This window comes from Narcine bancroftii, chromosome 3 (assembly GCF_036971445.1).
Source record: "Narcine bancroftii isolate sNarBan1 chromosome 3, sNarBan1.hap1, whole genome shotgun sequence".
NCBI classification, from domain to species: Eukaryota; Metazoa; Chordata; class Chondrichthyes; order Torpediniformes; family Narcinidae; genus Narcine; species Narcine bancroftii.
The window spans coordinates 302,242,669-302,265,035 of record NC_091471.1 but is presented as its reverse complement, the minus strand read 5'-3'; the positions used below and the strand labels follow the sequence as shown (position 1 = coordinate 302,265,035).

At 42.9% G+C, this 22,367-nt stretch overlaps 1 protein-coding gene across 2 annotated transcripts in view; it reads left to right on the top strand.

Annotated features, from left to right (window-relative positions):
* LOC138759006 (nuclear receptor ROR-beta-like) overlaps window positions 1–22,367 on the top strand; it is a 73,629-nt gene that overhangs the window by 39,842 nt on the left and 11,420 nt on the right. The window contains exons 2-7 of one of the 2 annotated variants that reach the window (XM_069928759.1): window positions 3,051–3,210; window positions 11,225–11,310; window positions 13,233–13,374; window positions 17,877–18,290; window positions 19,489–19,610; window positions 20,542–20,674. In XM_069928759.1, the coding sequence (XP_069784860.1) occupies window positions 3,180–3,210; window positions 11,225–11,310; window positions 13,233–13,374; window positions 17,877–18,290; window positions 19,489–19,610; window positions 20,542–20,674 (928 nt within the window). In that variant the 5' untranslated portion in view covers window positions 3,051–3,179. The remainder of the gene's footprint in view (window positions 1–3,050; window positions 3,211–11,224; window positions 11,311–13,232; window positions 13,375–17,876; window positions 18,291–19,488; window positions 19,611–20,541; window positions 20,675–22,367) is intronic. The other variant, XM_069928760.1, reaches the window with a different exon arrangement.

The following is a 22,367-nucleotide window of genomic DNA, read 5'->3' as shown; positions in this document are numbered from 1 at the left end:
CCTCTCTCAGTGGAGATCTTTCGCCATCAAGGAGGAATGTGATGGGAATACCATCACAGGCAGGTTGCATCTCAAGTTGCACATCATTGGAAATGTATCACCATTTGGTTATCTGTTGTGTCTAAATGCTGGAACTCCCTCTCCTACAGGTGTTCCAATCAACTTGAAAAGTTTGACCTTGTTAAAAGTATCATAAATACCAGATGTCTTATAACAGTAGTTCTCAACTCACTTTAAGTAATCCCTATGCCATAGGTGCTCTCTGATTAGTAAGGGATTGCTGAAGGTGGTATGATTAAAGCAGTGGTTTTCAAACAACTTCTTTCCACGTGCATACCACCTTCAGCAATCCCTTACTGATCACAGAGCTCCTATGGCATAGGGCAATTTTAGTGCTATGTGAGTGGGAAGGTTGAGAACCACCGTCTTACAAGATGACTGGTCTTCCTACCTCCTTCCATTCCATTTTTTATTTACTCACCTTTCCTCCTTTTTCTTTTCCTTCATTTATTTCTTTCTTTGATTAATGAGAACTGAACATGTGCTGGCTGGTGTGGATCCTTTAATTTTGTAACCTAAATTATGGAGGGAATTTTTAAAAAACTGTCCCCGGTTAAACAAGGGGATTAATAGTGGGAACAGTAAAACCCTTGTTATCTGGAATTCAAGCAACCAGCAAAAAAAAATTGCGGAAATTAATTAAGTAAAAATTACAAGTTTAAAATGGCGTGCTTCACTGTTAGTTCATCAGTCAAGCAACCAGAAAATTAATCTGGCACCAATCTATCAGATACCAGGGTTTTTTACTGTAATTTGAAACCTGAAGCAAGATGTGGATGTTTGTGAAAGGCATTCATTTGGCAGAAGAGAGTCCGTGATTGAATCTGTTCATTCTACAACTGTCTGGGACGCTGGTGAGACTGCACTCGGAATGTTGTGCAGTTTCGATTGCTAAGCTTCAGAAAGGATGTCATTAAGCAGGAAAGGGTGCAGAAAAGATTCACAAGGATGTTCCTAGGTTGTGTGTAATGAGGAGAGAAGAGATGGGTACCCTGGATCACAAGAGATATATTTATAAGGTTGATGGACAGCTTTTTTTTCCCCCATCCAAACAGGAGAGATTAAAAGAACATCTCAATTATGGTCTTTATTGACTGCTGTATAGCATTTAATACACTCATTCCCTCATAGCTGATCAGCAAACTCCAAGACCTGAGACTCAACACCCCACTATATAGTTGAATCCTTAATTTCTTCACCTACAGACCACAATCAATGAGGATTAGTAAGAACGTCTCCATCAGTACCAGAGGACACCAGGCTGTGCTCTTGGGTCCCTGCTCTTCTCACTTCACACCTATGACTGTGTGGCTCAGTACAATAACAACACCATTTACAAATTTGCTGACGATCCCACGGTAGTGGGATGTGTAAGAGGTAGAATAAGCGTACAGGAGGGAGATTGAAAACTTAGCTGAAGGGTGCACCAACAACAACCTTGTACTCAATTTCACCAAAACCAAGTGATTGTTGGCTTCAGGAAGGGAAAAACCGAGGTGGATGATCCAGTGATCGTTGGGGGATCAGAGGTGGAGAGGGTGAGCAAATTTAAGTTCTTGGGAGTCACTATCTCAGAGGATCTTTCCTGGAGTTAACACGCTAATGATATGAAAAAAAAAGTCGTCAGCACCTCTACTTCCTCAGGAGTTTGCGGAAGTTTGGAGGACATTGGAAACGGTGGCAAATGCGCTGGCCATCTGCATCACGACTGGTATGAGGACACCAATACTTCTGAGCGTAAAGCCTTCCAAAAGATGGTGGACATAGCCCATGACATCACAGGCTGACGTGGGAGAGCAACAGGAAGCAAGGATCCACACCAGCCAGCACATGTTCAGTTCTCACTGCTACCATCAGGAAAGAGGTGTAGGTGCCACAAGACTCGTACCACCAGGTTCAAGAACAGCTGCTCCCCCTCCACCGTCAGACTCCTCATCAACAAACTCAATCAGGGGAGGAGTCACGTGATGGAGTAGTGGCCGGTAGGGGAACTCCAGCCCTCTCCAGAAAAGTTTAAAAAAAAATAGAGAAAAAGCAAAGGCACAAACATAAAAATCAAAACAAAGTGAAAGTAAAAGTGTGAAGAAAATGGCAGCGAAGAAAGAAAAACCAAAAACAACGGGAAGAAAAGAAGGAAAGATGTCGGAAGAAGAAGGTGAAGGCCTTACCTGTCCGAAGAGGCCCGCCGTGGAGAGAGAAGCCCGCTCCCTCAGGTCAGTGGAGGTCCCGGGCTCGGGACTACAAAAATGGCTCGCAGAGCCGAGTAAAAGTGCGCAACCTGCGCGACACTGACTGGAGGGGGGAGCAGCTGTGGAGTCGATCTCCACAGCTGAGAGAGACGCCTGCAGCACAGCAGCAGGTGCAGAACACAGACAATAACGACAACAAGAAAGAAGAGGGTAAAAAGAAAACAAGGAAACAACAGATGGTCAACCCAGAGGAAGAAGAAGAAGAAGAACAGAAAGAAGTGGAAGAAGAAGAGAAAGGCAAGACAATGGATATATCTTTTTTTAAAGAATATATGGAATCAGTGAAAGAATGGCAATTACAAGAATTTGATGAGATAAAAAGAAGAATTAAGAATGCAGAAGAAAAAATGAATAAAATGGAAATGACCATATCAGAGATGGGAAAAAGAGTGGAAAATATGGAAGAACGAGAAATAATTGTAGAAATGGAAGTAGAGGACTTAAAAGAAAAATTAGAAGAATCTAATAAAAAAGTTAGAGGCACAGGAGCTGTTAGCTCAGAAGATAGATATAACAAACTCAATCAGGGGCTTTAGCACTTTGGTATTTTTCTCTTCTGTATTGCAGTCGCTTTACATTTGTTTATATGTGTACATTATGTATAGTTTTTTTTTGCACCACCAATAAGTGATCACTGGGCCTTAGGCAAAAGAATCTCCGGGTTCTATGTGATGTCATGCATGTACTCTGACAATAAATCTTAAATATGAATTTGTTTCCCATCCCTACCTCCTTCCCAAGATGAACAAACCCGATGATCCTGATAGGCCCATTGTTCCTGTGCCCTGTTGCATCTTAATCAAAATTGAGAGGGCAAGAATCTAAAAGGAATCTGAGGGGCAATAATTTCACCCAGGCAATGGAAGCTACATGGAAGAAGCTGCCAGAGGAAGTGGTAAATGTGAGTACAATTGCCACATTTAAAACTCACACAGTGATATGAGTAGGAAAGGTTTAGACCAGCCATTCTCAACCTTTTTTTGGCTATGCCCCATCCAGGACTTGGTTCAAAGTTTATGGGCCCCTTTCCCTGTGATGCAGTCAAATTTAGTTTGTTTCTTGTGTACTTCTCTGACGACATAAATTTGATTTTTATGTCACAAGTTGGAGGTGAAAAGAAAACCAGGCTTTTCCTTAAATGTACTGTGACCCCCAAGAACAGCCATAGGGCCCTCGTGGAGAATGGCTTGTTTAGAGGGAATATGGGCCAAATGTATGCAGTTAGCTCTGGTGGGCATCGATGAAGTAGGCTGAAGGGCTTGTTTCCCACACTGTCTGACTCAATTCCACAAAAACTCTGGAAGTGGATGGTGCAATAAGTTCACGCTTGTCTAGTGTTCTCTGGGTATCACAAAGCTAAATACAAGTCTAAAGGAGGATTAAGCAAGAAGGAAAGTTCACAAGCATCAGCCAATTTTAGTTGCAAACAATGAATACATGGTATACGTAAATGGTGAAACAATTTCATCCAGCTTGTATACAGCATGCATTCAGACTGACAGTTTAGGTGGCAGAGTTGAACTTTCTGGTTTGTGATTGTATCTTCAAAATAACTTAGCTGAAATGAGGATGTTCCATTGCAGGTATAAAGTTTTGCTACTTTTACTCCCTATTTACAACTGGTTTGAATTCATAAATTCTTTCCGATTCTAATCAGTGCTCCACAATGTATGCTCTTCCTAATTGGTTCAGTCCCAGAAGTCTTTTCCAAATGATGATTGCGTTGAACAGCAAGCCGCTGAAGATATCTTCAGGCAGAAACCGTTTTATTGATTTTTTTTTTTAAACTAAAGTAGCTAAGTCAGACAAGTTTGCCCTGGTGTCCATATTGCAAGGATGTGTTTTGGGGTTTCTCTTCTATAGGTAAAAGTCTGGAGTCTTCTGTGCAGCTGGCACATGGGGTAGTCACAACCCCAAGCACGAGTTTGATTCGTGTCATTACCCTTTTGTTGTGGGGCTCCCAAGTGTAGTGAACCAACCACCTCGCTACAATGCACATTGGAACTTGGTTCTGGTCTTTTGGGAAGATCAGACCAAAGTCTCTCCACAAATGATGAAAGACTCAGTGGGAACTTCTATCATTTGTAGTTCAAACTCTCTGGCATAGAAGTTGTAATGTGACTACCACATTCCTCCTGTTCAATCAGGACCCACAGATACAAAAACCCAACATCCAGAGGCCCCTCCATACGAGTGAGCTCCTGTAGCATTATTAAAGTCTGACATACGTATAGAAGGTCAGTCTTCTGTACGTTGGCTTCAACCACTCCCGCCCCCCCCCCCATATCCATTGTGGGTGGTAGTAGTTTGTGCTTCAACATCTCCTTTAAGAAATTATTTTCCAATGTCCTTTCTCACTTTCAATAGATTGCAGTGCCAACCATGTCACCCTTTTGGACTGTATTTGCGGATTTGAGTTTAGACTAGATTTTGTTTGTTGGAGCCACTCTGGATCTAGTTGGATGCCTGTAGGAATTGGTGCTGGATCCAACTGGGACACATCATGATCAACTGGCTCATCATCCAGACACAATTCATCTCCACCAGAGATCACTTGATCCGCACAAACTCAATTTTAACTGAATTTATTGGTTCTTGTCACGATGACTTATTCTTTGCACTTGCATGAGCTTGATTGACAAGATAGGCTAACAACTTTGATTTTACTTGCAATTGCATTCATCCTGATGTGTATCATGGTGGCATCTTTGACACTTTGAAGCCACATTCAGTTGATCAAGGCTCAACCTTGTTCTTAATCATCTGCCCATCAATTGGGAGTGAAGTTATCCTATACTTCAGCAAGGGATTGACCAGATAACTGTTCATGCTGATGTTTAAATATTCCTGCCACAATTGGTTGAGAGATCTCTGAATTCTTGCCTGCTTCCTTCCAAGTTGGATGATTTAAAGAAATTAGTTCATTTTTTATAAAGTTAGAGTAAATTGAAAGTATGGAGCACTATCTCTCATCAACTCCAGGCAAGTCATGATGTTCAGATCTCAGCCCTTGCATGGTACATTCCTTGGTGTTATGAGTAAAACCCTTTGTGCATGTTGTTCAAGTATAGCTGACAATTCTGATATTAAATTGTGTGCAGGGATGAGTGGTAAACCACAGGAATTTGCTGCCACGGGTGGCTGTGGAGGCCAGGTCTTCAAGACAGACATTCTCAAGTATCTGAATTGTCAGGGTATCAAAAGTTATTGTGAGAAGGCAGATGAGTGGGGCTGAGTGCATAAATGGATCTGATCATGATGGAATGGCAGATTTGATGGCCTGTATGGCCTATTTGTGTTCCTAAATCTTACAGTTGAGGTCCATTTTTTTTTTTTTTTTTTGAACATGTCAGCTCCATCCAACTTTGGTAGATAACTAATGGTTGATTCTCTACAACGTGATTTAATAATCTAGTGTCACTGTGTGTCTCCGCACACCCACAGCATTTTATCAGCACGATGATGGTTGACTTTCCACTCGTGCCACTTCCATGAGCCCACCATTTTGTTCTCGTGATTTGATCTCAACTTGACTTTTCAAGAATATATGGGACTGATCTGGGTTTGCAGGGGTCCAGTTTTACAATTTGTCTCCGCAGATGTGTGCACTGTGGATGTCCTCAAACGTGTCCTAGTAACTTTCTATGTGTCAATGAGCAAAATAAAACAAAAAATATCAGAAATACTTGGTCAGGCAGCCTCTGTGGAAAAGGAAACCTAGCTAGCATTTCAGCTGCTAGACTCTGCATCCATTTCTATCTCTTTTGTGAAATATTAACACTGATTCTCGTTCAACAGAATGCTGCCTGACCTGTTCAGCATTTCCATCATATTTTATTGCTTTTATTTCAGATTGTTAACATCACTAGTATATTTTGATTTTTAAACTTCGAAGAATAAATGCTGGAATCTTGCTTTCGGTCTAATTTGAGTCGGATCTGCCTTTTCCAGGATAGTGGGTCTGCTGTGGTGAGAAGCAACTGTTCACTGACCATTGAGTTGCAATGAGCTCTTGGAAGGGGTTTGAAGAGGTTGTAGCAGGCGTGCTGTGCGTGCGCACTCACTCACTCTCAACAAGTCGAAGACTGATTTATTGCACTGGCAGTTTTGCTCATTTTCTCTCTGCTGCTGACGTCCAGAGTGACGTCACGGCAGCCCTAATCTCCGACTGGAGCCATTGCTCTCTATTTCCCGCCATGCAGGTGGTCACCTGCGATGAAGATCATTGGTCCTCACGGGGTCTGCGCGGTTGCTGTGTTCGTCAGCCATTTTGTGTACTGGGTCACATCCTGGATTGCAGGCCACTACACGACACCCTCCCCACCCAAGAACCGGCGATCAGGGTGCTGTTCGCTGCTTTCGGTGACCCAGGGGCTGCAAGGAGACGAGTTGGCTAATGTTCAGGTGTGCTGGTTTGAGGTGGTTGATCGTGAAAGTCTCTTCCTTTCTGCCGATAACCAGCACTCGTGTCAACCTGTTGTGCCTAATTACTTTAAATGGCTGTTGCACTGGTGTGCTCCCCTCCGGTTTCAAAGTCTTTGGGGAATTTGCCTGGTCATGTGGCAGAGGCTGTGGAGTTACTAGAGTGTCAAGTGTTTTCCCTCTTAGTCAATGAGGCCGTGGTGGCAGGCAAGGACTTCCCCCATTGTTACCAACGGTACACTGTACACCATCTCTGCTGTAGAAGCATTGAGTCCTCTTTCAGTGAAGTGCGGACCCCAGGAGGACCCAGGGTGACTTGTTTGGCCCTTTGAGTCGAGCCATCGAGGCTGCCTTTAGGTGCCTGTGGAACCACTCCACCAACCCGTTGGCCTGAGGGTGGTATGGTGGATCTGGGTTCCTAGCAACTTGGCCAGCGCTGCCCACAGCCCAAAGTGAACTGTGTACCTCTATCGGAGGTTGTATGCTCCAAGACTCTGAACCTCTACACCCAGATGTTAATCAGTGTCCTGGAGCAGGTCTTGTATCAGCCAGTGGGACCAACTCCAGCCACCTCTTGGAGTATTCAATCACTCCACGGGAGACTGGCAGCAGCCCTATAATGTCAATATGGATGTGGCTGAACCGGCATCACGCTGGCCCAAAGGGGTGGGGGGGGCCCTTGATATGTGTCTGCACTTTGAAAGTCTGGCATAGCGTGCAGGTCTTGGCCCACTGACTGATCTGTTTCCGGAGGCTGCCAGATGAACTTACTGGCCACAATTTTAACAGAAGTCCTGATGGCTGGATGCACCAGGTTGTGCACAGTGTTCCAGCATGATGAAGCGGGATTTGCTGATGGAGATGTTGCAGAGGATCATCTGATTGCCAGGACTGATGGTGACACCCTCTGGACTGAGAGAGGACACTGCTGTTTGTATGCTGGGATCTTGAGGCCTTCCTGCTGTGCCTTGGCTATTCCCTGGGACAGGGCCAGGACAGACTTGATAATGGGGTGGAAATGTGCAATGGCCACCATGTTGGTCTTACCCCTGATGTGTTGGTTGTCCCTGGTGAATTCAGACACATGAGAGGTGTCGCTGTTGCCTGGCTGACTGAGGGCGGTTGGCATCTCTGGCCTGAGGTGTACCAGAAGGGGGGGCATTGGCCAGAGCATCTTTGGCATTCTGGACGCCTCAGAGGTCTCATTAGTAATGTCCTTACTCTTCCCTGCCATGAGCGTGAAAAGGGGGCACTTGATGCGAGCCGCTGCCAGTATGAATCGGTGATAAATGTTCATCATACCAGTGAATTCTTGTAGCCCCCTCACTGTGCAGGGATTTCCAAAATCCCCTACCTTTCCAGGCAGGGGGTTCTCTCCATTACTGTTATTCCGATGCCCCAGGAAGTCTATCATTTCCAACCCGAACTGCCACTTGTGGTTAACCTGAATTTGGGCGCACGGTTTCCTCATGTGCTCCATGTTATTGTGGCTGGTGATGAGAATATCGTCCAAATAGATGAACACGAATGGGAGATCCCCACCACATCCATCAGCCTCTGAAACATCTGGGCCAGGTTCTAAAGACCAAAGGGCATTCTCAGGAATTCAGAGTCCGAAAGGTAATAATGGCGGTTTTGGGGATGTCATCAGGATAGACTTGGGTATGATGATAACCTCTGATGAGATCGACTTTTGAAAGCCCCCATGGCCCTTGTAAGTTGGCAGTAAAATAAAGTAAAGTAAGTTAGCTGCCTTCAGAACTATCTATGTGCAGGAGGGAGGCCCATGGACTCAGAATGCTGCACTATCCTTAGCTCTTCCAATTGGCAACGCGCCCTGGCATGGATCAAGGGCCCTTGATTTGGTGAGGATATGGTGCCTTTACCCCGTGCTTCGGCTCGACAGCAGAAAACTGTGACGCCATGATCAAAGGGAACTTGGCAAGAATCTGTATAAATGCATTGTCAGCATAACAGGAGGTTGGGGGGGGGGGGGGGGCAGGTAACTTAGCTTCCCCCAGGGCATGGTTTGAAAAGTCCTGGCCTGCACCAATCGCTGCCCTTCAAGGTCCACCAGCAGGCATTGAGCTTGCAGGAAGTCTGCTCCCAGGAGCGGTTGCGCCACCGCTGCAATCATGAATGTCCACGTGAACCAGTTGCTGCTGAAGCGGAGAGGAAGCGTGCAGATGCCGAACATTTGTATGGTGGTGCTGTTTGCTGCCCTCTGTGCCATGTCATAGGCTGATGGCGGGAGAACGCTTATTTTGGTGCTGGTGTCCATGAGGAAGCGCCTTCAACTCGTGGAGGGAGGCTGTCACGTTGGCCAACTGTTGCAACCATCAACTGTTTGTTGATGGCCTTGTTGCCAGCTGTGTGTAGGGCCTAGCAACCTGCTCCACCAAGGCACTGTTTTCTTTCTTTGCTCTCCAGAGCATGTCTGCCTGGGCTGTGACTTCCCTGGGGTCGTTGAAGTCTTCATTGGCAAGCAAGAGTCGGATATCTTTGGGTAGCTACTCCAGGAAAACCTGCTTGAAGTGTAAGCGGAGGCGAGCATTTCACTCATGAGGGCAGATGGGGCCCTGTCCCCTAACCATCCGTATGCAGCAATCGGGTGGCGTGTTTGTTCCGTGAGAGCCCGAAGTTGTGGGTTAATAGCTCGTTGAGGGCATTGTATTTGCCCTGCTCTGGAGCCTGCCATAGGAAATCGATGACCGTAGCTGCTGTGTCTTGGTCAAGTGAGCTCACCACATAGTAGTAACATGTGGTGGAGGTGGAACTGAGCCTCAACTTGTTTAAACCACACATGTGGCTGTGACGCCCAGAAAATTGGCAGCTTCAATGAAACCATGTACTGTCCTCTTCGGGATCCAACTGCTGATCCAACCCTGTCAGGGTCACCAACAGCTTCTGAGAAGCGTGGAAAGAAGACACACACATGAGGAGTCGCAGACTGATTTATGGCATTGGTAGCTCTGCTTGCTGATGTTGGGAGTGACATCATGGCAGTGCTGATCTGACTGGGCGGCATTCCCGCCATTGCTCACTGTTTCTCCTGGGACGAAGGACATTGGCCCCCGAAAGGCCTGCGCGTTTGTCGGCCATTTTGTGTACTGGATCATGTCCCAATTAACGGGCTGGTACAATGTAGATAAAATGAAGGCCAGTGAGGCAAGCCCAAAATGTCAACTTGATTGGGGTGGCTGATTTGCCCGTAGCTTCTGTGCTGCACTGCATTACTGTCCCAATTTCTGTAAAACTTCAATAGGTTTTCAGTTTGGCAATGTGTTCTATGCACAGGCCCACAGGCAAAAGTTAATAGGTAGATGAGGGAGGGAACACCAGTAAACCGGGGTGGTGGCTCTGAATGGAAAGCTAGAGGAAAGGACACAGGGATGGGATGGAGAACAGGGGGTGATCCAGCAGAAATCATATTTACTGATGTTAATACCATCCAGTTGAAGAGTGCCCAGACAGAATATTATGTTGCTCCTCCAATTTAAGGGTGGCAAACCAAACCAAGGTAAATTGGAGGAGCAATTCTGTCTGGACACTCTCCAACTAGATGGCATTGTTTCTACTGGACAACCCCTCATTTGCCCTCTCTTCCCTATCCCTCCAGCTCTCCATCCCCTTCCCTCTCCATTCACTTATTCCCTCCCTTATCCACCTATTACCTTCTGCCCTCACCTCCACCATTTTGTTTGGGTGCCTGACTAAGTTTTGCTCATGCCTTGATGAAAGGCTCAGGCCTAAAATGTTGATAAGTTGGGTATCTTGGCTATATAAAGACCACTGATAGTACTTAATACCTGCTGAATTTTCCCCAGCTTTGTGTTTTTACTTCAATCACTGTATCTGCAACCTTAAAATGTTTTTATTCTATATAAATAGTGGAATTGGCAGTCTGTCCAAAGACGAGGCAAGTGGCCCAGATCTGGGCCTTGGCTTATAGCAGCTCTTGGACCACTGCATCTCACAGAGCAGTGAAGCTCACCAGATACCATCAGCCATGCAGCTCCCGTGGAGAAAGTGTCATAAAGCCTGCAGTCAGACAGCACATACCTGTCTCTGACAGGTGGTTCACCAATGTTCTTCAGGGGGAAAAAAATCCTTCTTTCTCCTCCAGTTTGGTTTACATGTGAATTCAGATTTACTAAGGCCATTCAAAATGGACTATTGACCATAAGACAGAGGAGCAGAAATAGGCCATTCAGCCCTTTAAGTCTGAGCTGCCAGCAGTGCCCACATCTCTTTTTTTTTTAAAACTCATTAATAAACATTGTGAATTATGGCCCAGAATTGTTAACTAAATATATTCTGTCTTTTTGACAATGGAGATCATGAAGATGGAACTCTAACCAAACCAGAGACTAATACTATTGGGAGTATCTGGATTCTTTCTCTTAAAATATTTTTTAGCTAGGCTTGTGACTCATTTATGAAAGTGACTTTGAAATCTTTATTTTCTCTCCTCCCTCCCCCCTGTATTACAGCCCAAATAGAAGTAATACCATGCAAAATCTGTGGAGATAAATCTTCGGGGATCCACTATGGAGTCATCACATGTGAAGGATGTAAAGTAAGTGAGACCACAGAGCCAATTTAATCTCTTATATTTTATCATCTCTCCTTCACTCCCATTTTTTTTCTGCCTGGAGGTTGGAGCAACCTAGTTTAAATCTTAAAATAAGATTATACAAGTCTATAGTTCTATCAAGTCTACTAAGTAATTTTTAATTAGGGGCATTGCCTAATGATTACTTATCAAATTATCATTTTTGTTTTTCCCCCCACCGTCAACTTTCAAGATGTGTGCAAATGAAATTCTCCTAACTTTTAAGTTCTCAAGTTATAGGGTGACAAGAAGGTTATTTCTGATTTTGACTGAGTACTGCTCAGAATTGAAGGACATTCTTTTATTAGATTTGTTCTTAATATTCCCTATTCTAATGCAAAGGTCCCCAATTCATTTTCTCATCACTAACGCTTCACATTCCTAATTTTACCATGGTAAATTCCTTTTGGACTCGAGGTTTTGATACCCTTCCTAAAATAGGCTGTTCAATGGAGCACAAGATTGGAATGGTGACCTAGATTTGTATTAATTTAGCATTTGTATTCTGCATTTTTATATTAAAGTTGGGTTCCCCTGCATTATCTTACCTGCTGTCCTTTACTCAAGCCTTTCTCTTATCTGAATCCTGAGTTTCTCTGCATCTGCCTTGGAGTTGAGTGACCCATTAGGCATGTGGTTCAAGTGGACACCCTGAGAAGGAAGCGGAGAATGCCGTACATCCTGAGTGGAGGCAAGGAAGTGGGAGAGGCACAGTGGCCATCAACCAGTGCAATTGCTTTTTTAGGTTCTTCATGGAGATGGAGATCGCCCTCAACTTTCTGAAGTTGCCAAGACACTTTTTAAATTTGTTCTCATTCATTCATGGATTTTGTGCCATTTATTTAAAGGAGAGGGATGGTTCTGGAACCCCAATTTATCTATCTATTTATTCATTTTTGAAACCCAAATTATTTTTTTCTGTTCTTGATGGCAGAGATGACACAAAATCTGTAATCTTCAGCGTGGAGGAGAACACTTATTCGTATCCAAGTTGACTTGTTTTATTGCTGCTTTGAGTCAATTAATGTCAAATTATTACCTGTTTATGGTACTGTTAATTCTACCTTGGAATATACTGCAGTTTCCTTAATGTGTGGACTCCGTTTTATCCTCAGTTTTTAAAAAAAAGCAAAATATTAATGATGACAGAGTGCGGCTTCAACCCAGCGGATTCATGCCAATAGAACACTCCCTTCAACCCCATACCCCCCTCTCCATATTGCCCTGTATCCTGCAACTTGTTCTCTCTCTCACATGCCCATAACTTTCCTTTGAATCGTTTGCTGCTCACTTTAAATTTTTTAATTACAATTTTTAATTTATTTACAGCTAGAAACAGATTCTGTCCATTTAAACCCACACTGCCCAATTAACCTACAACCCTATATGCTTTGAAGGGTGGAAGGAAACTGGAGCAACCTGAGGAAATCCACTCAGACACTGGGAGATCAACTCCTTACAGACAGCACTGGATTCGAATCCCTGGCACTGTAACAGTGTTGCGCTAACTGTACTGTCCCTGTTAAATCCAGACACTTCCTGGGACACTTGAAATTCAAGAACTGTCTGTAATGCAATTCCATAAGTTAGGATGTGCTGACAGTTGAGTCTAAAAATTGCACTAGTTGTTTAATTAGCTGCATATTAATGGAGATCTCAGTTGAATTCAGAGCTTCGTTAGAATGAGTTAATTAGTACAGATCTGTACCACGCATTCCCACTGGACCAAGGGATTTGCCGGACTATAGAATGACAACCTGTAACCATAAGCAGTGCTATTTCTCAACGGTATCGGTCGCAATGGAGCTGTTGTATATGTAATCTTGGCTTGGCACTAATGGCTAACTGGCTTCTAAACTTTTTTTAAACCCCATCACCTGCAACAGGGTTTTTTCAGAAGGAGCCAACAGAATAATGCCGCATACTCCTGCCCTCGTCAGAGGAATTGCCTAATTGATCGGACCAATAGGAATCGCTGCCAGCATTGTCGCTTGCAGAAATGTCTCACTCTTGGAATGTCACGTGATGGTAAGGGAGAAAACGAACTGATTTATTCATCATCTGAATTCTGTTTCAAATCATCGAATGTAAAGAGTTTTTTTGCTAACTGCATGTGTGGGAGGTGGGGAGGCAGGATGGAGGGACTGATACAGTTCTTAAAAACTAGCCACAGGTAGTTGATTGTAAACTAGCCTACAGCTTGCCAATTCAAACCCGTAACTAATTCGGACCCAATAAGCTATCAACTGAATCCCATGGTCAAAAAATTCTGGGAGCACTTAAGTGAGAATCTGATTGCTTTCTGGCATTTAGGCTGGTGTTGGTTTAATTCACGTTGGGGTGTGCTTTCTCAATTTTTAGTTCAGTTTTTTGGACCTAAATAATCAGATTCTTTCATCTCCAAAAGTGAGACCAAGTACATCCTCTGAATATTGGTACAGGCATTATATATTTCCAATTATCTTTCAATTTAAATCCTCAATATGAAGTCTCCCAGCAGATTTCACATTATAAAAGTTTGACCAGTTTGAATTCCCAGCACTTGTATCAGATTCGCTCAATGGATTAGTGAGAGATTGAATGCAGAGCAGTCCAAATATTTCTAAATCATTATTTTATCTGCACCTCACAGAAACTCAGGTCCTCATTCAAATACAAGCCCTAATGTTCCTGCCAAGAGATGATGACATGCAAGGGCTTGATGTTTAGACCATAGCAATAGAACTGCAAAATGGGAATTACTAGTACTTTAGCAATAGGGAGAATTCACAGTAATTACTTGTTTCTCTTTAAATGGGATAAAACTATTTGGATTTTAAAACTCTCATCTTTTAATTTTTCTGCATTACAGTTCAGTTCCTTGCCTTAAATATCAGCAATGAAAGAAAGTTGAATTTGCATATCTTTTGGGGTACTTTCAAAAACATTAGATTAGTTACAGTCGTATTTTGATATGTTTTTAATCGTTAATGAGAGTTTATTGTCATATACATTGTGTGATACACTTGTGCACCAAAATTCTTGCTTGCTGCAGCCACACTTGTAAAGAAAAGCTATAGTAGTAAACTAATTGACCTAAATTAAAAGAGACAATAAACTAATGGACCTAAATTGAGACAATAAGTACATGCAATGGATAATATTCACAGTAATTCTCGTGCATAAAGTAATTTGCAGTAGTGCAGACGGTCCTTTTGCGTTGTCAGAGCAGTCTTTAGCCCCTTTCATACTGCCAATTGAATGTGGGTTGAACCTGGGAATTTAGCCAGTGTCGAGGGAGGGTACAAATCAAGCTGGAACTGAAACAACCCAGGAGTTGTATCAGGACCGAGCTGTTTTGAATCTGCTCCAATGTGAAGGGCCACCCGCTATGCTGGGTAGCATTAGTGATGTCATTGCTTGTGTCATCCTCGCCAAGTTGTTTGGAAGGAAGGTCATTGATTCAGTTTAGTTGAGGCTAATGTTCGATTTTCGAAGGCTGTTAGTGTAGTATTAGTATTATTGTGATAATGGTGGCCAACCAAGGGGACCAGAAGGTGATGGATCTCCTCTCGATAAGGGCTGATGAGGAAATCCCAAAACTTATAACGGGCACCACTAAGGACAGCCTGTTAGGAGAGGGTTACCTGTTGACTCAGGGATCTAGACACTAGGTCTGCTCGATTGTGAGGGAATTGGTCTGGGGATTTGTCCTCAGTTTGAACAGTCTGAAGCCCACTGCAGTAGATTTTCCTCCACGCTTTTATACATTGTGTATGTTTTATTAAATTGTCTTTTCCCATGCTCTTTTGTCCATTGTGTGCGTTAAATTATGTGCATTTTCTCAGGCTCTTTCATTGTGCGCATGTCCCACTATTTTGATTTCACTGCCATGCCCGTATTTCAACACGGGTCATTCACACACCTATTTAGCGGGTTGGCAGTGTGAAAGGGATTTCTGATTAGTATAACAAGAGGAGGTTCAAGAGTCTGGTAACTGTTGAAAAGAAACTGTTCTTGAACATCGACTTGCTCGTTTTGGGCATCTGTACTTTCTACCTGAAGGTGGCAGTGAGAAGAGTTTGTGACCAGTTTGATGGGAGACCTTTATGGGGAGCCATGTAGATTTCTGCTGTGGATGGGAGGTCAGAGCCTATGATGGGCCTGTGTTCCCAGGAACTCAGATTTCCAAACCAGGCTACGATGTAGCCAGCAGTGTACTTCCCACAGAGTCAGAAAAGATGTCTGTCAGAGGAACTCCTTTATGCTGACCTCTCCCCTGCCTTGTGCATGGAACAAAAATTTAACTGGTGTCAATAAAGTCATTCCCCCCCCCCCCCCCGCCACTTGAGTGGCCTCTGGCAGTGTCTCTGCGGAGCACACACCTTCTCCCTGTGACTCTATGGATTTCCACGCTGGGTCCCCTGCTTTCCTCCCACATCCCAAATAATTTCCAGTTGGTAGGCTAGTTGGCCACTAAGTTACCCCAAGTGCGGGAGAATGATGGGAATTTAAATTTTAATTTAAACACTCAGCATACAGGCCCTTCTGACCCACAAGCCGTGCTGCCCAATTACACCCAACTGACGTACAACCCCTGTAGGTTTAGGGAGAAAACTTCAAAAATGGGATTAACGTAACCAGATGCTTGATGGTTAGTGGACAGAAAGGCCTCTTTCAGTGTTGTGAGTCCATAAAAGTTCAGTTTAATATTTTTGCATCTTTAAAAAGAACAACAGCTAAATGAAGACGTGAGTCCTGATGCAAAACATTTTGCCAAAAAGAATAAGCATTTATTTTTTTTGCTGCCAAGTAGAAAATGGTCCAGCTGCTCTTTCTCACCCCATTCGTATTTACTCCTTCTCGGTGTGAGGTTCAGTCTGTTTGATAGGGGTGGGGGGGGGGGGGGGGGAGAGAAAGGGAGTGGCTTTGCCAGCCAGTCTCATCAGCTGAACTGTAGTGGTTGAGAATGCCAGGATGGAAAGGACTCTATCCTGACAAAGGGCTCAGACCCAAGTAAAGCAGTCGATAGCGTTACTTTCTGTGAATGCTGCTTGACCCGCTCGGTTTCTCCAGGACTTCAGTGTACTGCACTAGACCCTAGTCTTTCAGAATTGAAGTTGTTTCACTGTCAGTTGTAAAGAAAATAAATAATGTATTGATTGAAATTTTTTTCTCTTTTGCAACATTTTTCGGTGGTGGATGAAATTGACCCAATTTTCATATCTTCAAATAAGTAGAAATGGTAGTGGGAGGAGAAACAGCTGAGTTTTGATTTTTTTTTAAACTTTTTAAATAAAGATTAATTTAAGTACCCATGAAAATGAAAAGATTGTCTCATCTGATTATTGCTACTAATATAAATAAATTCGTATAAAATAGAAGGTTCTAGATTCAGTAGATAGGAAGAAATTTATCACCATAGAGATGCTTTAAAACTAGAGGGCATAAAATTCAGTAAGAACTTGAGAGAGGATAGAACTAATTTTCCACAAGGTGGTGCTGAATTTTATAAACCTATTCAAAACCTTTTCTGCCTCACACCCACCCCCCCCCCCCCACCAACCCTCTCTCTTGCATCCATGTGCCTGTCTAAGTCTTTTAAATGACCGTATTGTACCCCAGCCTCCACCACCATCCCAGTCAATGCATTCCAGGCACGCACAACTTTTTTTTTAATTACCTCTGATGTCTCCTTAAAATTTCCTCCCCTTATCTTATGCAGATGTCCTTTGGTGTTTGCTACTCCCACCCTGGGAAAAAGATGCTTGCTGTTTATCCTATTTATACCTCTTGTAATCTTGTAGACCTCTACTAAGTCGCATCTCATCCTTTGCTCCAAAGAGATAAGCCCTAGCTCTATTAATCTTGCCACATAAGACATATTTTATATTCTGTTAAATCTCCGCATTTGTTCTGTAATGAGGCAATCAGAATTGAACACAATATTCCGAGTGTGGTCTAACCAGAGTTTTGTGGAGTTCCAACATCATCTCACAGCTCTTGCACTCAATCCCCTGACTAATGAAGGCCAGCATACGACAAGCCTTCTTAACTACGTGATAAACCTGCGTGGCAACCATGAGAGATCTATGGATTATGGACCCCAAAGTCCTCCTGTTCTTCCACACTGTTAAGAATCCTGCTATTAACCATGTATTCTGCTTTCGATTCAACCTTCCAAAATGCATCACTGTACACTTATCTGGATTGAACTCCATCTGCCACTTCTCTGCTCCTGTGTCATTTATCTCTTTTTAATGCGTATTATTGTAATTGATTTATTTTAAAACAAAGTACCTGTTCAGCTGCAGCAAGTAAGAATTTTGGTGTATGTGTACATTGTACAATGAATAGACAATAAACTCACTATCAAGTATCTGAATAAGAACTTGAATTTCCAGGGCATGAAGGCTATGAATTAGGATTAGTGTAAACAGACACTGGCCAACATGGGAATGATAGGAGTAAGGACCTGTGAATGTGCTGTATAACTTTTTAATAGAGGTAATCAGACACTCAATATTAAGGATTTTCCTTTGTTTGTGCAGCTGTGAAGTTTGGTCGGATGTCCAAAAAACAACGTGACAGTCTCTACGCAGAGGTTCAGAAACACCAGCAGCACCAGGAGCAGCTGGCAACGAAGGAAGACTCCGAAGGACTTGCACGAGTCTACCCAAATAGTGTTGGCAGTGGACTCGGAGATCTGGATGACATCAGCAGCACCTTGTCTGATGGGCTCCTGTTTGACTTTCCACTGACCCCTGAGGGAGGAAACAGTTTTTATAATTTTGATCTCTTTGCTTCTGCCGAGCCGTCTCCAGACCAATCTGCCATGGAAGTAAATGACGTTAAACATATAAAACAGGAGTCCATATATGAAATAATGCTGGAGCCCAGTTTGTTCTCCTATCCCTCACCAGAGAATAGTCAGCTAGCCACAGAAATTTCAATGGCAGAAATAGGTATGTATTACAGCTCAATGTTAAGTTGGTTTGTGTGAGAGTATGGAGTGTTATTTCACTTGTTCTCCATGAAGTTGTCAGATAAGAGGAGGCTATTCAGCCCAGTTTCATTCTTGTATCCAATGATATCCCAAACTCTTTATATTACATTACCTCCATTTTGTGAAACAAATTATCTTTAAAATCATCAAGAACATGCTTTTTTTAATACTTAGGCACCCAAAGTTCAAATTCAGACTTCGTATTTATTGTCAAAATACATACATAACATACAACCAAGATTTGTTTTCCTGTGGGCCGCACATAATTGCCAGTAACTGTAAACTGTACTCAAAGAAAACTGAAAACAAGCTGTGCGTATACAGAAGTTTAACATTCAGTAGTAAATAATGAGCAAAGTTATGAGTCCTCAAATGAGTCTGTTACGTTTATAATTTTGAGGGTAAGCTTAAATGCAGATAATGGAGATGAAATTTCATGATGGTACATTTTGTTTTGTGTCCTTGGTGACACAGAAGCAAAATACAGTAAAATCACTGTTATCCAAAATTCAAGCAACCAGCAAAAAATATTGCAGAAAATAAATGGGTAAAAAAATATGGAAGTTTAAAATTGGCATGCTTTGCCATTAGTTCTCAAGTCATGCAACATGTTGTCTCAAGCAACCATAAAACTTGCTTAGGTGGCATCTACCGAGCCCTGAGGGTGCCAGATACCAAGGTTTTGCTGTACCTAAAATACCATATTGTTAACTTTTTGGCACAGATCACAGCTCGGAGAACAACCTTGAGTATTGGCATATAACTACAGTATACATAGACTTTTTCCTCACTCCTTCCATCTGCTCTTTCATTCTCTCTTTATTTAACACTTTCTACCTCATTAAACATGTAAATCCAAGTCCTTTCCAAATCATTTTAGTTATGAAAGTAGACTCTCAGTTACTCAATGGCCCTTTTCCTTAACAATTATCATCTTGCTCTAGTGTTGACTTTTGAAGGTGATTTTTATTTTGAATGCAGAAGTACAGGGACAAGTCCCACAGCAGGCATAGATGGGCATTCCGATCCATTCTGTAAGAAATAGAAACAAAGACCCAGAAATGATCTTGGCATTGTTTTTGAAATTGGATCTGTGGCATTGTTTCATTTACTGGGCAGATTCCACACCTTTAACTCCTGTTTCCTCCCTCCTCCAGATCGAATATCACAGAATGTGGTGGAATCCCATTTAGAGACTTGCCAATACACTGTTGAGGAACTGAAGCAGCTTGCCTGGCAGTTGTACACTCAGGAGGAGATAAGGAATTTTCAAAATAAGGTACAATTTAGACCCATTTAAGAGACCTTTTGTTTAAAAAAGAAAATAAAATGAAACAAACCATTCTGAAGAATTACCTATGGATAAACTTTCCATTGCAGTTATTTCAATTTATTGAGACATAGACTTTCATTCAAAAAAAATTAAAAATAAGCATCTCATTTACTAAAAAGTTCCATTTATGGCAAGATGAGATTGTTTTTATATAAAAAAAAACAATAAAATTCCATTGAGATTTTATTCTTTATTTCAATCCTTGACTGCCAATATACTTTTCCATTTTCTCAATTGACTTTTGAATTGGTTTGCCTCAGCCATGCCTTTACTGCAGTTGGCATTGTCCCTGATGTGTTTACTCAGCTCTGTGGCGCTGGGAATTCTTGTGCACACAGTTCACCTCTCTGTTGATTCACAGCAGCATCCCACAGACCCTTCTGTGATAGAGGGATATGGGATTAGTGCGGGGAAAGTGACATCGAGGTAAAAGATAGAGTAAAAGGCCAGACTGAAGTGAAACATTAAACATTAAATTCTGCTGATGATGTGATTGTAGTAAAAACACAAATGCTGGAGGAGCTCAGCAGGTCCTGAAGCAACCAAAGGAGGTAAATATATATAACCAATGTTTCGGGCCTGAACTGTTCCTCAAGGTTACCTTCAAGCCTCCGGCCCAAACCGTAAGTTATATATCTTTCCCTCTTATGGACTCTGTGAGACCCGCAGAGCTCCAGCACAAAGGCCAGACTGCCTACTGGATCTGTTTCTATTGACAAGGCATTGAGTATTATTGTGGTAATCAGTGTGGTGCCAAAAGTAGAGGCTGAGACTCCCTACCCTGTGCAATTTGATCGGTATGTGAACTGTCTCTGCAAAATACAACCTGCTGAAGTCTTTTGTGCAGTGCATTCACTCTGGTCCTTTGTTTGAACAGTCCTGTGAGGCCATGTGGCAGCAGTGTGCAATCCAAGTAACAGATGCAATCCAGTATGTGGTGGAGTTCGCCAAACGGATCAGTGGATTCATGGATCTGTGTCAGAATGATCAGATCATACTCCTTAAAGCAGGTAGATATTAAACCCACTGTATTCGAATACCAGCCAGCACTGATGATGTAGCTGTAAGAAATTGGCACATGGACACCTCAGCAGAGTGCCATTATAAGTAATGGATACTGACAAAGGGGACAGCCGTATACTGCGTCTTGGTTATTCTGACAGCACTCAAATGCCTATTGTTCAAGAGCCTGACATAAACAGAATGGCCATCAGCAACTATTAAACAGTGATTAAAAACACAGATGCTGGAGGAACTCAGGATTGGCAGCATCTGTAGGAGGTAAAGTCCCATAAGCAGTGGCGTAGCTAGGGAGGGCGCAGGGGAAACGATAGCATATTTTTCAAAACTTGCACCTCCCCCCCACTTCGATACAGCCCATCCTGCTCTGACACAAGACCCCACCACCACCATTCCGGTCCAACGCTACTGAAAAATCAGTGCGACCCACCATTCAAATACTGACTCACCATCTGGTGTGTGTCATGGTGTCTTTTTTTTTTAAATGTGCTCGCTTCCTTTAATTTTAGAACCTGGCTACACCCCTGTATATAACTGACATTTCGGGCCAAACCCTTTCAAGGTAAAATGGCACCAGATAAATTGCCTTCCAATTCTTTGTAGCCTTTGTCTGCAGACTAGTATCCAGAGATTTGTCTCCATCAAATATGTAATGCTGGAACATCATTTAATTAAATGATGTCATTATATGGATTTCAGAGCCAGGGTTCTGCTCGCTAACCTTGCATTCTATCAGTGGAGGATCCATTTTCAGGCAGTAGTCACCAGTCTAAAAATATTGTTCCCTGGACTACAGAGAACTTTAGAGCAGAATTGGGCCATTCAGCCCATCAAATGCATCTGTAGGAGGTCAAGACTGATTAATTATCCTTTCCAATTCTATTCTCCTGTCTTTCCATAAAATTCCCTTCCTATCTACCTCTGATGCCCTCCATGGCCATCGCAGCCCAAATTCCATGGATTTGTCACCCTCTGGGTAAAGAAATTCCTCCTCACCTCTGTTCAAAAGAGACATTCTTTGCATTCTGAGGCTGTGCCCTCTGGTTTCAGACTCCCCACCTCAAGAAACATCCTCTCCACATCCACTCTCTCAAGGCCTTTCAGTATTCAATGGTTTCAGTGTGAGTTGCTGCACCAGCTCTCTTTTTCTCCCCCCCCCCCCTTCAAATTCTTCTAAACTCCAGCGAGTACTGTGCCAGACCTGTCGTGCACTTCCCATATGACAACCCTTTCATTGCGGGTATCATGCTCGTGAACCTTCTCTGGACTTTCTTGAATGCCAAAACGTCCTTCCTTAGATAAGGAGCCCAACGCTGCTCACAGTACTCCAAGTGCAGTCTGACAAATGCCTTAACATTATATCCCTGTATTTATGTTCTTTAAAGTTTTGTCTAGCTGCAATTTCCCAAATGTTTTTATTAATATTGGTTAGTCTGTCCTGTGGCCATTAGCAAGGTGGTTGGGGGCAGGTGTCACTTCCGTTCAAGGTAACTGGCCCTCAGAGTAAAATAAAGCTGCAGTAAGACCCTCCACTGAATAACATTCACTACCAGTGGCTTTGGTCAATGGAATCTGAGGCTCTTTGTAGGGTGTCAAGATTTCAAGGAAGAGGAAGTAATTGAAGGCATATTTTTGTGTTTTAAGGAAGCTCATCAATTTTGGAAGGCAAGGGAGTAAGATCGG